The sequence below is a fragment of the Myotis brandtii genome, unplaced genomic scaffold, assembly GCF_000412655.1.
Source record: "Myotis brandtii unplaced genomic scaffold, ASM41265v1 scaffold389, whole genome shotgun sequence".
Classification (NCBI taxonomy): Eukaryota; Metazoa; Chordata; class Mammalia; order Chiroptera; family Vespertilionidae; genus Myotis; species Myotis brandtii.
In genome coordinates this window covers 3,305,198-3,318,739 of record NW_005364914.1, presented here as the reverse complement: position 1 = coordinate 3,318,739, position 13,542 = coordinate 3,305,198, and the positions used below count along the sequence as shown (strand labels likewise).

Here is a 13,542-nt window from a genome sequence, read left to right as displayed (position 1 = left end):
GAGAAGTTTGCAACGAGTATAAATAATTCTCAGACCCTTTTCGCATGTCTGTAGAGGTATATTCTTGGAAAATCTTGTGAGCCGTTTTAACATGAGATCGGGCCACACTGCATAGGGATTTCCAGATATCTGTGAGGTAGGGTGTGTCCCTTTGAGAATGTTTACGGGTGTGTGTGTGTGTGTGTGTGTGTGTGTGTGTGTGTGTGTGTGGAAAAACAGCCATGTGACCCCACCCAGGAACTAAAGCTAACCCAAGAGCAGCCCTCAAGGGCTTGCTGGATGAAAACATGAGAGAAGAGTCTAGGGTTTATAATTTTGCATGGAAGAACTCCCCGTCTTCCATGGGGAATATAAAAGTGGCTTATGAAAAAGACGACTTCAGCTTCCCAATCGGACACCCTCAGGCGTGGCATCATACCTCCCAGCTGCCAAGAACAACAAGCGATGGTTTCCCAGACAGCTGCGCCCCATGCCATTTCCTCTCCTCGCTGCCGCAATTAAAGATTAATGTTTATACTGTTTTATCTGGTCCACGCCCTCCACACAGGTTGTTCTTAACCCTCTCCTTGCTTTCACTCTTGGTACCCCTGTACCCACCTTCTCGCTTTGGTTTCCAGGGTTCCTCTTTCTTCCTGCTAAGACAGGTGCATTCCCAAAGGCGTTGCATTTGGAGGAGGGCATGTGTGGGTTCTTCCTTGTCTGAGAGGAAGGGGGTCTTCTTTAAGGGGGAAACAGTTTGAAAGTTTCCCAAATCAGGAGTTTCTCTCCAGTTCTGACATTAAAGAAACCAGTGTCCGCTGCTGGCTTTAAGTTTCCTTGGAAATACTCATTGAAGCTTCTGGAAAGTTATTTTAATATACACCCTTTCTTTTTTTCCCTAACCAGTGACACCAAAAAATAAGATTGCTTTGGGGTTTCACATTGGCAGATAGAATGCTCCCAGGGGAATTCGAGGCCGGCCCTGAAACGAGGGGAGGACCATTCTGCCTTGGTATTTGTTAGCCAACGCGGGCCGCCAGGAGAGTGCTGACACTGAGAAGTTCCTGAGATAGTTTATAGTCAGCACACCCCTCTCAGGGTCTAGAACAGGGGTGGGCAAACTTTTTGACTCGAGGGCCACAGTGGGTTCTTAAACTGGACCGGAGGGCCGGAACAAAAGCATGGATGGAGTGTTTGTGTGAACTAATATAAATTCAAAGTAAACATCATTACATAAAAGGGTACGGTCCATTTTTTTTTTTTTTATTTTTATTCATTTCAAACGGGCCGGATCCGGCCCGAGGGCCGTAGTTTGCCCACGGCTGGTCTAGAATCAAAGCACCTGAACGGATCAGGAGCCATTTTACGTCTTAACAGCATCTGTGCAAGTTTGGCTCTAGCCCATCCATGTGTGATCCGTGTGCGTGATCCGTGTGTGTGGAACTCTAGCTCCCAGGGAGCGGTGGGACAAGTGCCTGCTAGGGTAGTCTCCAGCGTGAGGACGGTGTGGTGGATTCAGCTGGGACAGCGGCCCCTCTTCAAAGGTTTAACTGGGGGGATAAATCATTCACTTTTAAGTGCTCTTCCTCTTTTTGTCTGGGAGGTTGCTAGGTCCCTTCATCTTGTCTGAGTTGCTACTCTGGTTCGGATGTGATTATGCAGCTTTTAAGTTTACAAACACCCACGTGGGAACAGTGGCACCTGTTCGGGCCGTGGAAACAGCACAGAGGACCTGGATTAAAATTGAGCATGGTCTGTTAACTAGTTGGGTTACCCCAGACAAGCCACTTGACTTCTGTAAGTCTCAGTGTCCCTGTCTGTAACGCGGGGGTGCTACTTAGTTCTTTGTCAGGAGGATCAAATGAGGACACCCTGTGGAAGTACTTAGTGTTTCAGTAAACGTTTGGAGTTACTCTGGGATCCGGCTTCAGATAAGTTCCATCACTTCCACAGAATAGTTAAGTTCCTATTGGCAGGTTAATTTACTTCTTAGAACTTGATCTCATCCGGAAACTGCAATAATAACACCTACCTGGTTAACTTGTTGGGAAACTGGAATAATAACACCTACGTGGTTAAATAATAACACCTACTTGGTTAAACAAGTCAGATGCCCGATATACCTGGCTTCAAGGGGTCACAAGAGCTCGGCCAACTGCGATCACATGGTAGCCTTTGCATGATGTCATACTAGTACCCTGGCTGAGCTCTTTGAGACAATAAACGACTAGTGAATTCTTCAACAGGGATAAGAGTATTTAACTGGTATTGTCCCTGCAGAGAGTGAGTGGGGAGGTAAGGGTAGGGATGAGAGTGGGTGGGTAGGGGAAGTCTGGCTACTTGTATCTTGACATGAGGATTTGTTTGGAAAATAAATTTCCTTCTGGTAATTGTATATAATGTGACAGGTTGGTGATTAATGCCAACTTTTATTAACTATTGTACAATATTGTAAAGCTGTAAGATCATAAAGGTCATAAAACTTGCTAAAGAGAAGATTTTGATATGTCTTTAAATAGTGTTTAAAATTGAAATAGGCAATCTAGCAGGTACTTTTAGGGAATGGTGTTTTTGCAGAAGGGAAAATTAGCAAAGACAGTTTTGCAAAACAATATTTGATGAAGTGTTGCTTTTAGCTGCTGACAAATTAGTTTTTGATATATCCCTCAGGAAGACTGAAGGAATGAGAACCGTAGTTGGTGGGTAAGAGTTTGAAAGTGAGAGGGGAAGAAAGTGTTAGAGAGAGAGAGAGAGAGAGAGAGAGAGAGAGAGTGTGTTTCAAGGTAAAGTGCCCCACAGTTGGTCATAATGGTCTCATGTGTCAAGAATTCTGACTTATCTGCATTTTTTTCTCTGATTGCTCATGTGTGGCATGGCTTGTTTTTCTTCTAGGATGTGGAGAAAGAGAAGGAAACCCACAATTACCTCAGCAAAGAGGAAATCCAAGAGAAAATTCATAAATACAATTTAGCAGTCACAGACAAGTTGAAGATGACCTTGGTAAGCACCCCTGATACACTTTAGGTTGACAGAGGTAAAAAACAAGTATGAGTTGTTGCTGTTACAATCCATCTGTTTGTTTTAAAGCAGTGGTTCTCAACCTTCCTAATGCCGACCCTTTAATACAGTTCCTCATGTTGTGGTGACTCCCAATTTCATTGTTACAAATTGAACATAATTAAAGCATAGTGATTAATCACAAAAACAATATGTAATTATATATGTGTTTTCCGATGGTCTTAGGCGACCCCTGTGAAAGGGTCGTTTGACCCCCAAAGGGGTCACGACCGACAGGTTGAGAACCGCTGTTTTAAAGTCTCTGAGTCACAGTTGCAGAAGGTTAATGGTCCAGGTATGTAGAACAGGAAATGTTTCCGCGTCTTTCAAATTATTGTGAAGTAGCTTTATCTCAAAATCAGTTAAATGAAGTTAAATTTTATTTTAAAAGATTTTGTGCCCTCCAAAGGACTTATAGCAGTGAGTGTAATCTTTGCCTGTTTAACATATAGGCGGTAACTCAGATTCTAATGAGGCCCTACATACGTTTATCTTGTGTAAATAAATTTGGAAGTTTCAGGAAAAGGGTTTGTGCCAATGGATTGGAATCTAATTGAGCTCAGACTTTTCACAGCTGGTTGTCGAGAATATGATGAGGTATGTAGTATCCGCTCCCTGTGTGTTGTCGATTCAAGCTCCTGCAACAGTGTGCCTACACTCTGTGGAGCTCGGAGGGGAGCACAGGGGAGCACAGGGCTTGGAGAGGAAAGGAGCTCTGACTACCAAGCTGGAGTATTCCTGCTCCTTTAACTTGGACTGGCATCTATACCCCTCTGCTCCCCCCACCCCACTTGGGGACTTTCCTCGCGGCACCTGCCATCCCTTGGTGCCAGTTTCCGGGGCCCTTGGACCCCTGCCTCTCAGTCTATTGACTGAGCTGTCAAGAGTTCAGCAAAGGACAGGGTGACCTGTTTAGAACAGGCCCTACTGAGTTCTGTGACCCCAGGGGAGGAGCTTTTAAATATAAACCCTTGTGATAAAAGATCCCTCCCTAGTGGGACTCTGCCAAAAAGGAGAGAGGGGCAGATGAACTCAAGGCTACTCTTCATCACTCCCGCAGTGATGTTCTCCTTTTTCAAACAGTTCTCATCCAAGTAGATAAATTCCACCCCCCCACCTTCTGTGGAGTAATTAAAACAAGCAAATTTCCATGTTTCAAGATGAAAATTTTGAGTGTTGTATACTACTTTCCACAAGACTGAACAAGTGAATTAGTGTTGTAAAGTGATCCTGTGGAAAGGAAGAAAAATAATCCTATATAATAAAACCCTAATATGCAAATCGACTGAATGGTGGAACGACTAGTCGCTATGATGAACACTGACCACCAGGGGACAGACGCTCAACACAGGAGCTGCCCCCTGGTGTGCTCCCACAGGGGGAGCGTCACTCAGCCAGAAGCTGGGCTCATGGCTGGTGAGTGCAGTGGCGGTGGCGGGAGCCTCTCCCACCTCCACTGCAGGCCGGGCTGAGGGAACCTTCTTCCCCCCACCCCCCCCCACCCCCAAGTGCATGAATGTCGTGCACCAGACCTCTAGTGGGCCAAAAAGGAGTTTTTTAATGTCCTACTTTAACTGTGTCATTTATATGTAACACCTGATAATTTATTTAAATAAAACATTACAATAAATTTTTCAAAAAATATGCTGAATGTAAAATAGAAAGTGAAAACAAGACCGTTATTACCATTTTTGGCAATTAAAAAATAGTAATTCTACCATAAGTTAAGATAGGTGCTAAAACTCCTATCAAATTATGTATATTAAACATATGCAGGTTTTTTTTTATAAAAGTTATAACCTCACTATAGCTAGTAAAAATATATGTATATATAGAAGGAGACATAAATACCATCTTAAATTAAAAAAAAGACAAGTGCTTATATTATATCTGTAGTTCACACTATAGCTTGGATTTATTTTAAAAATATTGTTGCTTGAGGTGCCTGAAGCCCATCGCATACCCTGTACTCCACGGGATGTACTTGTGTAAGAGTTTCAGTGAAATTGCTAACCTAGTGCATGTCTAACAGCCAGGAGGATGGAGAAGAGCTTGTTTCCTTACTGCCTGCTCCTTGTTGACTTAGGTATTTCAAAGCCCTGCTTGTGACCTTCCTTTTCTGTGTAATAGCTGGTCATCAGTTACAGATGTCGTCCTTAGTGCATTAGCCCCTAGACCTGTGCCCCGGGCCTTACTGAGCCCTGTGGTTCGGCCAGCTTCCGCTCCAGGGGCTGTACCCTCGCCAGGGCCCGTGCAGCTTCAGAGGCGCGGGTCTGGGCTTCAGTCGGCACTGTGTCAGGAGGCGTCTCCTCCCCACATCTGCCCTGCAGACCTTGCCTCTGGAAGCACTTAGTTGGGGTTGTACCCTCCCCCAGAGGTCATGCACATAGGAGTGATCTCTAGTGAAGTTTGGCCACAGAGCTGTACGCGGCAAGAACAAGTGCGGGAGTGTTGCGCCTTCCTTGTTTTGTTTGGATCTGACCCTTCCCTCAAGTGCCGCCATCCGCGAAGCTAAGAGCGCGCTTTTCTTCCCGCTTCAGAATCCGAATGGGACTTACACTGGCTTCATCAAGGTGCAGATGGAGCTCTGCAAGCCCCCGCAGGCGTCTCCGAGCACCGGAAGGCCCGCTCCCGGCAACAGCGGCTGCATGAACACTCTTCACATCAGCAGCACCACGACCGTGGGGGAAGTGATCGAGGCCCTGCTCAAAAAGTTCCTCGTGACCGAGAGCCCTGCCAAGTTTGCACTTTATAAGCGTTGTTACCGGGAAGATCAAGGTACGTGGCCACGCGTAGGATGAACGTGGTCTCTGCTTTTATTTATGTCTCCTGTGCTCATTGGCAGAAGGAGGGCTAGTGGGTGTGGCCGGCAGTTACGTCAGAGCCGGGCAGGTTCTAGAGGACCTGTGGTCATGGCCTGGGCTTATGCTTGCTGGCTGTCCGTAGTTTTGAGCTGGACAGTGTGCACCTCAAGAGCTCAGGCATCATGTGTGATGAGCATTCATGTGCAGGGAGATGGCTTTGATTTCCTTTGGTAACTTTGATTTTAATGCTCTTTAGGACAAAAAGCATGCCCCGTGCTTGAAGTCTGCAGTAGCACATCCCATATGAGATGTGCAGCTGAACAGGGAGTGGCCTGGTGGACTTGTGTTCTGAGACCCTGAGGCTGGGGAGGCCCGTGTGTCTGACGGCACATCCAGACTCGTGCATGGCCAGCCGAGCTCTTCTCTCCCTGGCTTGCCTCTCTAGCCATTACACTGGGGCATTTTGGCACCCAGTCCCCCAGAGGCACTTACAATCTGAACTTAATACCCACATTCAGTGGATAGAAGGAGAATATTAAATTTCTGTGTGAAATGGAATAAGATATTCCAGGTCAGGTTCTCAGGCAGAAATTGATACCAGTCGTGGACAACAGTGATTGAGTGATTGACTTAAGTAATTAATTTGAAAATGGTGTCTGAGAACTCAGCTACTTATTTATTTTTATTTAAAAGACTTTTAATATATATTTTTATTGATTTCAGAGAGGAAGGGAGAGGAAGAGAGAGAGATAGAAACATCATTGATGAGAGAGAATCACCGATCGCCTGCCTCCTACACACCCCACACTGGGGATTGGGCCCACAACCCGGGCATGTGCCCTGACTGGGAATCGAACCGTGACCTCCTGGTTCATAGGTCACTGCTCAACCACTGAGCCATGCCCATCAGGCAGAACTCAACCATTTATGTTCTCTAGTTTTTCTGGGGAAAAGCCTAAAGCAGCTCTAGAAAAAGATAATACTAACACGATAGGAATGCCCTCAGTTGGATGAGGATGGAACCTGGCTAGTTGCTGAGTGTGTGCACATTTTTGGAATACATGCCATGCATGGGCTGGGCCCTGCAGAATACAGGTATGAATGGACTGAGGTTCCCATCCTCAAGGCCACAGGCTCAGTGAGGGGGGGCGGGGGGGGGCAAGTTCACTTCTGTAGGGAAATGAGCACCTACAGTGCAGTTGTACCCGAAGTGCCAAAGGAATGTAGATAAGCTCAGATGGCATTTTTACCTTGCCAGCTTATTTGCTGGCTCACCTGGACTTCAGCTGTGCAGTCCTGTTGAGATATTACCTTCATGGCTGCAAATCTTTTAACATTACAGGCAATGCCAGTACTGTGTGTGTGTGTGTGTGTGTGTGTGTGTGTGTGTGTGTGTGTGAGAGAGAGAGAGAGAGAGAGAGAGAGAGAGAGAGAGAGAGAGATATGAGGCATATAGCTGTGCTTAAAGTCACCTGAGCTCATATTCTGACTCTGTTTGTGGTTGCAAATTAAATTAATCTGCAGAGAGATTTTCTGAAGCTCTGACTTCATGTTCTTTGGATGGTTTATGTTTATTGTTTTTAAAGGGGTTGCAGATCCTTTTAAAAGAAGTTTCTTATCTTGCTTTCTAAAGGGAGGAGCAGAATTAATTATTGGCCCATTTGGGGGAGGATTACCCATTTAAATTCATTCTTGAAAATTATTTCCTTTTTGATCAAGGCACAGTTTATATTGTGCAGCTACAAAGAAAATAGTATAGCTTTCATCCCACTGTGGGCTATTGGTAATAAGATGAGGAGGATGTGATTTGGGGCTGTTGCCTTGACCTGGGGGAGGGGTGGGGAGGGCTGGGGAGGGGTGTGTGGCCCAGGGGATGATGCAGTGCTCCACCGTGACTTGCTCCTGTTTCCTCACCCAGTCTACGCCTGCAAGCTCTCAGACCGGGAGCATCCACTGTACCTGCGCTTGGCAGCAGGGCCCAGAACAGACACACTTAGTTTTGTTCTCCGTGAACATGAAATTGGAGAGGTAAGTACATGACTGCTTTAAACTGTACACACCAGCTGGTCCTGTTTTATTGCTCTAGTCTAGTGGGTTTACCATTGGAAGAGGGAGGGGTGTCCTGCGGAGGGCAGCTTCCTGTGTGTTTTTGAATCGTTAGAAATGAACCCAAAGTTAGTCTACACTATACTTCTTTACAACACTCATTATATTGGCCTGTAGTTTTCAGAGGTGGAGGAAATAAAGTTTTAACTTGATCCCCACCCGAAGAGGCATTCTCGCCCCCTCCACCTCTGAATTCCTCTAATCCAGCTCAACTTTGAAAGTTGACACTCTCCATATGTTCGCTACTAACAAAGTCTCCAGGCTAATTCACTCCAAAGGGAATTCAATCTCTTTACAAGGAAAGACATTTAACTTTGTAGAATCTTTTTTTCCCCTTGGCCCAGATGATGAAGAAATTATGTTTATGTATGTACCATCATTTGCCATTTTCTCTCCAGGGAGGATTGTATTTAGGCCAGTCAGTTGAAGGAGAAAGCACTTTGGACTGTCCTTCTAGATCAAGTGTCACCTTTAAAAGGACACTTGAGCAAGTCTCTCAGGCTCTAGGTCCCAGTCTTTTGTCTGCAACAGGAAATGGTATGACCTGTCCAATTAGTGATACAGCGAGAATGGGGTTTCTGGGTTAAAAAGTTAGGGAACCAGGACTCCACCTCTGTTAGATTAGGAGCACGACCTTGGATAAGTTTGATCTTTTCAGTTCTCAGTTTTAACATCTGAGAAGTGGGACTAAGGACTTTAAAAGGTGGTTTTAAGTTTCAAATTAGAAACGTATGTAAATATGCTTTGTAAATAGTATGTTTATGTCCATGTGAATTGGAACTTTATTTGGGCACTTTTGAAGTTTCTTTTGATTCTGATGTTCTGAAGTTTTAAACTTCGCTGTCATTTTGGGGAGAAAACTGGGTGTGGCTTTGGTTGACACGTGGCAGCGTGTCCTCTGTGAGCGGACATGTCAGCCTTGTCTTGCTAGTGTCTTGTTTTCCTGGCTATTGGCCTTGACATATTGCACATAGTGGTGCAATTAGAGCCACATTTATTGGCGGGGAGGGAGTTAGGGTTTTGAAATTTACATTGTGTTTTAACGCTCTGAATTGCTTTATTAGACTTCTGAATGGTGTTCTTATTTCTCAGTGTTTTAAGGTTAGCTAAACTGAGGGAAGAAATCCATAGCTGTCAGGAAGAGGGAGGAGCTTATTTTATTTTGGAGAACATGCGGGAAAAGTAAAATGTTAATTTTTACAACTTAACAGAATATTCCAGTGTAGAAAGTTTTACTCTCCTGTTCCATGTTTCTCATTTTCTTTCATAATGATCTCCATCTCTGGACCTTCTGTCATGGAGCCACTGGGTGGTTTCACTCTGTCCCCCTCTGTTCACCGTATTGGATTCTCTCCAGGCTTTTCCCTGCCCCACACCCCGCGGCAGAGATCGCAGCCAGGACCCAGGGCCCCCTTTCGGGAGGGGAGGATGTCCGGTTTGAAAAGTCCTCCCAGGTGATGCCAGATACCCTTCTTGATATTTACTGTTCTACTGAAAAAATGAAAAACAGCCCCACAAACACTTATTTTGTGCCTTCTAAGTACCCAGTGCTTTTAGGGAAGCAGAACTCAGAGCCTCGAGGGCAAGAGACAAAGCCCAAATAGTGAGAAGCATGACAGCTTGGTGTAGGTGAGAGGAATACTCAGCAAATGATTATAATAATTTTTATATCTTTTTTGATCAGGGTTACCAGTGCTCAGTGAGAGCTTTCTAATAGACTTAGTCCTGGGTGGAAAGGGAGGGAGGAAATCATGGAAGGCTTCTTAGAGAAAGTGGCATTTAAGCCGAGACTTGATGGTTGAGTAGGAGTTCGCCAGGCAAAGTGGAGGAAGGGAAAACATGTGCCAAGCCACTTGGGGTAGTAAGTGAGGGGGACAGTGTGAGAGAGGTTAGGGTCTTTCACACTGAGCGGAAGCAACCGAGGGAAGCCATTGAGTGATTCCCAGGAGGGAATGATTTCCATTGAATGTTTGTGGACCATGGTCGACGGGGGTAACTGAAGCCATGGACAGGCATCACGGATAGGGGCGGGACCTCTGCGTTCAGGCTGGCTATTTGGGAGCAGGTTGGGGAGCGTGGAGTGGAGTGAGGAGGCCAGGGAAGGAGATGACGGTGGCCGGCACAAGGGGCGGTTGAGATGGAGAAAGCGCGCAGATGGGAGCACTGTTTGGGAAGTGATCGCATTGACTGTGGGGGGAGAGAAAGAAGACAGTGGCAGCGCTGGCTCCAAGGAGAGGGCAGGATGGAGGGAGTGTGGAGTTGTTGCTAATGCTCCGGGGGTCAGGCCAGGAGGGAACGTGTCTAATGGATGTGGGGCCGTGCAGGTCCCGGCCTTCGGGAGACCCTGTGGGCCATCGGAGCAGCCAGGATGGGGTGGGCATGGCAGGGCTGGTCACGAGTGAGGCTCTTAGAAACCGAGGCACTGGAGGCACAGGCTGTGAGTGCCCAGGCGGGAGGCCCGCCGCACCTTGGGGCGCCCATGGACGGCATCCTTAGTCCTGACAGAATGAAACACCTGGCATTTTTCGTTTTTGCCTTCTCTCACAGTGGGAAGCCTTCAGCCTTCCAGAACTGCAGAATTTCTTGCGTATCTTGGACAAGGAAGAGGATGAGCAGCTGTATAACCTGAAGAGGCGCTACACGGCCTACAGACAGAAGCTGGAGGCGGCCCTCAGCGAGGTGTTGAAACCCGGTTAAAGGCCGGCTCCCGGAGGCTCAGGGCGCGCAGGGACTGCGGACAAACCAGCAGCAAGTCTCTTCTCGGAGGGCTGTTTCCTGGCCCCGTGATGCGAGGGTCTTCCCCCTTTTATCTCTAGAGCTAGCTCTCCAAACCTGGGCCGCAGCCCCTGCGCCTGGCGACCTCTGTCCGGGATCCCGCGAGCTTGTCTGTTACAGCTGCGTGTCCCTCCCGCGAGCTGGGCCACGCGATGCTCGGAAGCATGGACTCTGGGTTTTGTTTTCTCGTCTTCTCTGTTATTTTAATTATTTGATGATGATGTTAAGCTTAAGGATGTGCAAATGATTTTTAAAAAGCTTAACAAGGAATCTTATCTGAATACTTGTCCTATGTTGAAACTACCTGTCTTTTTTTTTTTTTTTTTTTTCAATATCAGAGGGAACATCCATGTGAATGAAAGGCACAGGAAGCTGGGAACTCTGAGGAATTTGGGAGGGACTTTGGAGGAGCTTGACATTTCAGGAAAGTAAAGAGCAAGTTGGGAAGAAGGCTTGAGTGGAGTTGGAGGAGCTCTGAGTGAGGGTGGTTTGGGTGATGAGTTGATGGAGGAGAGAGAAAGGTATATTTGTTTGTCAAGGAGTTAAAAGCATTCAGTTTTGAAGTGTTAGACCCACTGTAGCACTGCTTGGTTTCTTAGTGAATAAAATATGAAAACAGCACCAAAGAAAGTAGGAGCTAGACCAAAGAGGGGGGTGGTGACTGAGGCCGACCGGAACGTTGTTGCATGCCATGCCGGCAGGTGATGGTCCAGAGCCGGGGAGGGGAGCCTGCCTTCCCGGGTCCTGCCTTCCCAGATTCTGCCTTTTCAAGTGGAAGGTGCAGCTTCCCTGGGCAGGTGGAGCAGGGACTGTGTGTAACTCCTGCTGAGTTATTGCTTTTCCCTGAGGTTGTTTCCAAAGCTGAAAAGGAGTCTGGGTAGGGCCCCTGTTTCTCCCGATGGTTGGCTGGGAGATTTGTTCAGGAAAGAGCTCACTGCACACTTTGTGACAATCACTCCTCCGTTTCCCTTTCCCTTCCCCTCCCTATCTTTTCCCTCCTTCCCTTTCCCTTCTCCCTTCCTCTTACCAATGGAAGTCCGTTCTGTGTAGTGGAGAACAGGGCTATGGATGAAAGACCCAATACTACCAGAACCTCGGTTCCGAGGAGGCCTTCACTGAGGAGGACGACAGCAAGAAGGGGGAGGGCCCTCCCCTGGCACCACAGAGGGGCAATTTATGGAAACATTTTATCAAAAGTGCATGTTCCTTCCGACCAAAGAAATGCATGTGCAATAGAAGCCTTCCTTAAAGCAAGTTAAATAACCTCATTTTATGCAGCAATTAATCTGAAAACAATGGGAAAGGTGTACTGTGGTTCTAGAGAGGGATTTACAGTCTATTTTTTTTTGTCTAGATATTTTTTGTTTTTATAAATTCCCAAGGAATTGTTAACGCTTTGGTGACACCTACTGGATTCTTTGTGAAATTCCAAGGTGCTTCAGCTCTTTGCCTTCTCCGCGAACTGTGCCTTTTAATGCATTTGTTTCCCTCCCGGGGGCTCTTCTGACTGTCAGAGAGCTCCCTCTCGGAGGCAGATGAAGTGCTGGCGATGCTGTGCCACACGTTACTGAGACAATCGTATCTTCCTAAGCTTTTCGAGGAAAGATGGAAAAAAAAGTAGAGCTAGCTATAAAATATGTATGGCACATCTTGTTTAATTTTGCATGTGACTTCTTTTTAGTGCATTGATGAGGTTTTAGTGTCATTGTCACCCAACACTTTATTGTTCAGGGAATGCCTTCACGGTTTTTATACTGGTTTTACTATTCAGACTGTGGCTTGGGTTTGAGTATAGTGTTATCAACCACCTGCTCTTTTCTCTACCCATCCCAGTAAGCTTATATTTTGTGAAGCATTTGTTTCTCAGATTAAGACACTGTTAGAACCTAATGTAGTAGCTGATGGGTATCTGAATTTTTTTTTTTTTTTTTTACTTGAAGTAGATTGTCTAAAGTAGGCACCCTCACCTGTATCATCCAGACCCTGTTTATTGTCGTGTGCACTACAAGTTGCAATTCGGAAAATTCTTACTGTTCTTGAAGATCGATGCTCTCTCCAAGACACTGGTTACTGCAGCGAGGTTAATGTGTAAAAGAAGGGCCAGTAAGGCCACTGATTTTTAAAAATCATTGTGCAAATTCTTATGTTAAATTATCTAAGCTTTGCTGTAATACTGTTTTCTCTTCACTATGTGATGGTACAGGAATGATGTCAAATGAAGGGGGGAAATATTGCAGGGGAGCATTGCAAATTACAGACATAAAAGTTATAATATTTATAATTTTGAGGAGTGTAAGTTTATTTTTATAGGGAACATTTTTCTTCCCTAAATTGTTTTTGGAATGGCAATTTGTTTCCATTATTAAAAGTCGATGTTGTCAGTTGACATTTGTGTGTTTTTACTTATGGTACTGCACCAGGTACAAGAAGGTCACAGGAGTGGGAGAAACGTCTTTAGCATATACGTGGGGACACATGCTAGAGGGTGACAGTTTTTACTAGGTTTGAGTGGGGCATATCTGTTCTCTCAAATGTCATTTTTCCTTTGTCTTATTGGGGAAAATAACCCTAGCTGAGTGTCTGCCCATATAATACACTAGTGGCCTGGAGCACAAAATTCGTGCACGGGGGAGGAGGTGTTCCTCAGCCCCGCCTGCACCCTCTCCAATCTGGGACCCCTCGAAGGTTGTCCTACTGCCAGTTTACAGGGATCAGGCCTAAACTGGCAGTCAGACATCCCTCTCACAATCCAGGACTGCTGGCTCCTAACCGCTCACCTGCCTGCCTGCCTGCCTGATTGCCCCTAACCACTCTGCCTGCC

At 46.1% G+C, this 13,542-nt stretch overlaps 1 protein-coding gene across 1 annotated transcript; it reads left to right on the top strand.

Annotated features, from left to right (window-relative positions):
• The first annotated feature begins 2,871 nt into the window (after positions 1-2,871).
• On the top strand, positions 2,872-13,107 carry RASSF3 (Ras association (RalGDS/AF-6) domain family member 3). Its single transcript, XM_005872688.2, has 4 exons — positions 2,872-2,979; positions 5,577-5,814; positions 7,759-7,868; positions 10,494-13,107. The coding sequence occupies exons 1-4, from the start codon at positions 2,971-2,973 to the stop codon at positions 10,641-10,643; spliced, it is 507 nt and encodes a 168-aa protein (XP_005872750.1). The 5' UTR covers positions 2,872-2,970; the 3' UTR covers positions 10,644-13,107.
• Positions 13,108-13,542: the final 435 nt, after the last annotated feature.

Coding starts and splice junctions, on each gene's coding strand:
- RASSF3 (XM_005872688.2), top strand. Junction 5,815..7,758: donor TTGTTACCGGGAAGATCAAG/GTACGTGGCCAC, acceptor TTCCTCACCCAG/TCTACGCCTGCAAGCTCTCA. Junction 7,869..10,493: donor GTGAACATGAAATTGGAGAG/GTAAGTACATGA, acceptor CTTCTCTCACAG/TGGGAAGCCTTCAGCCTTCC.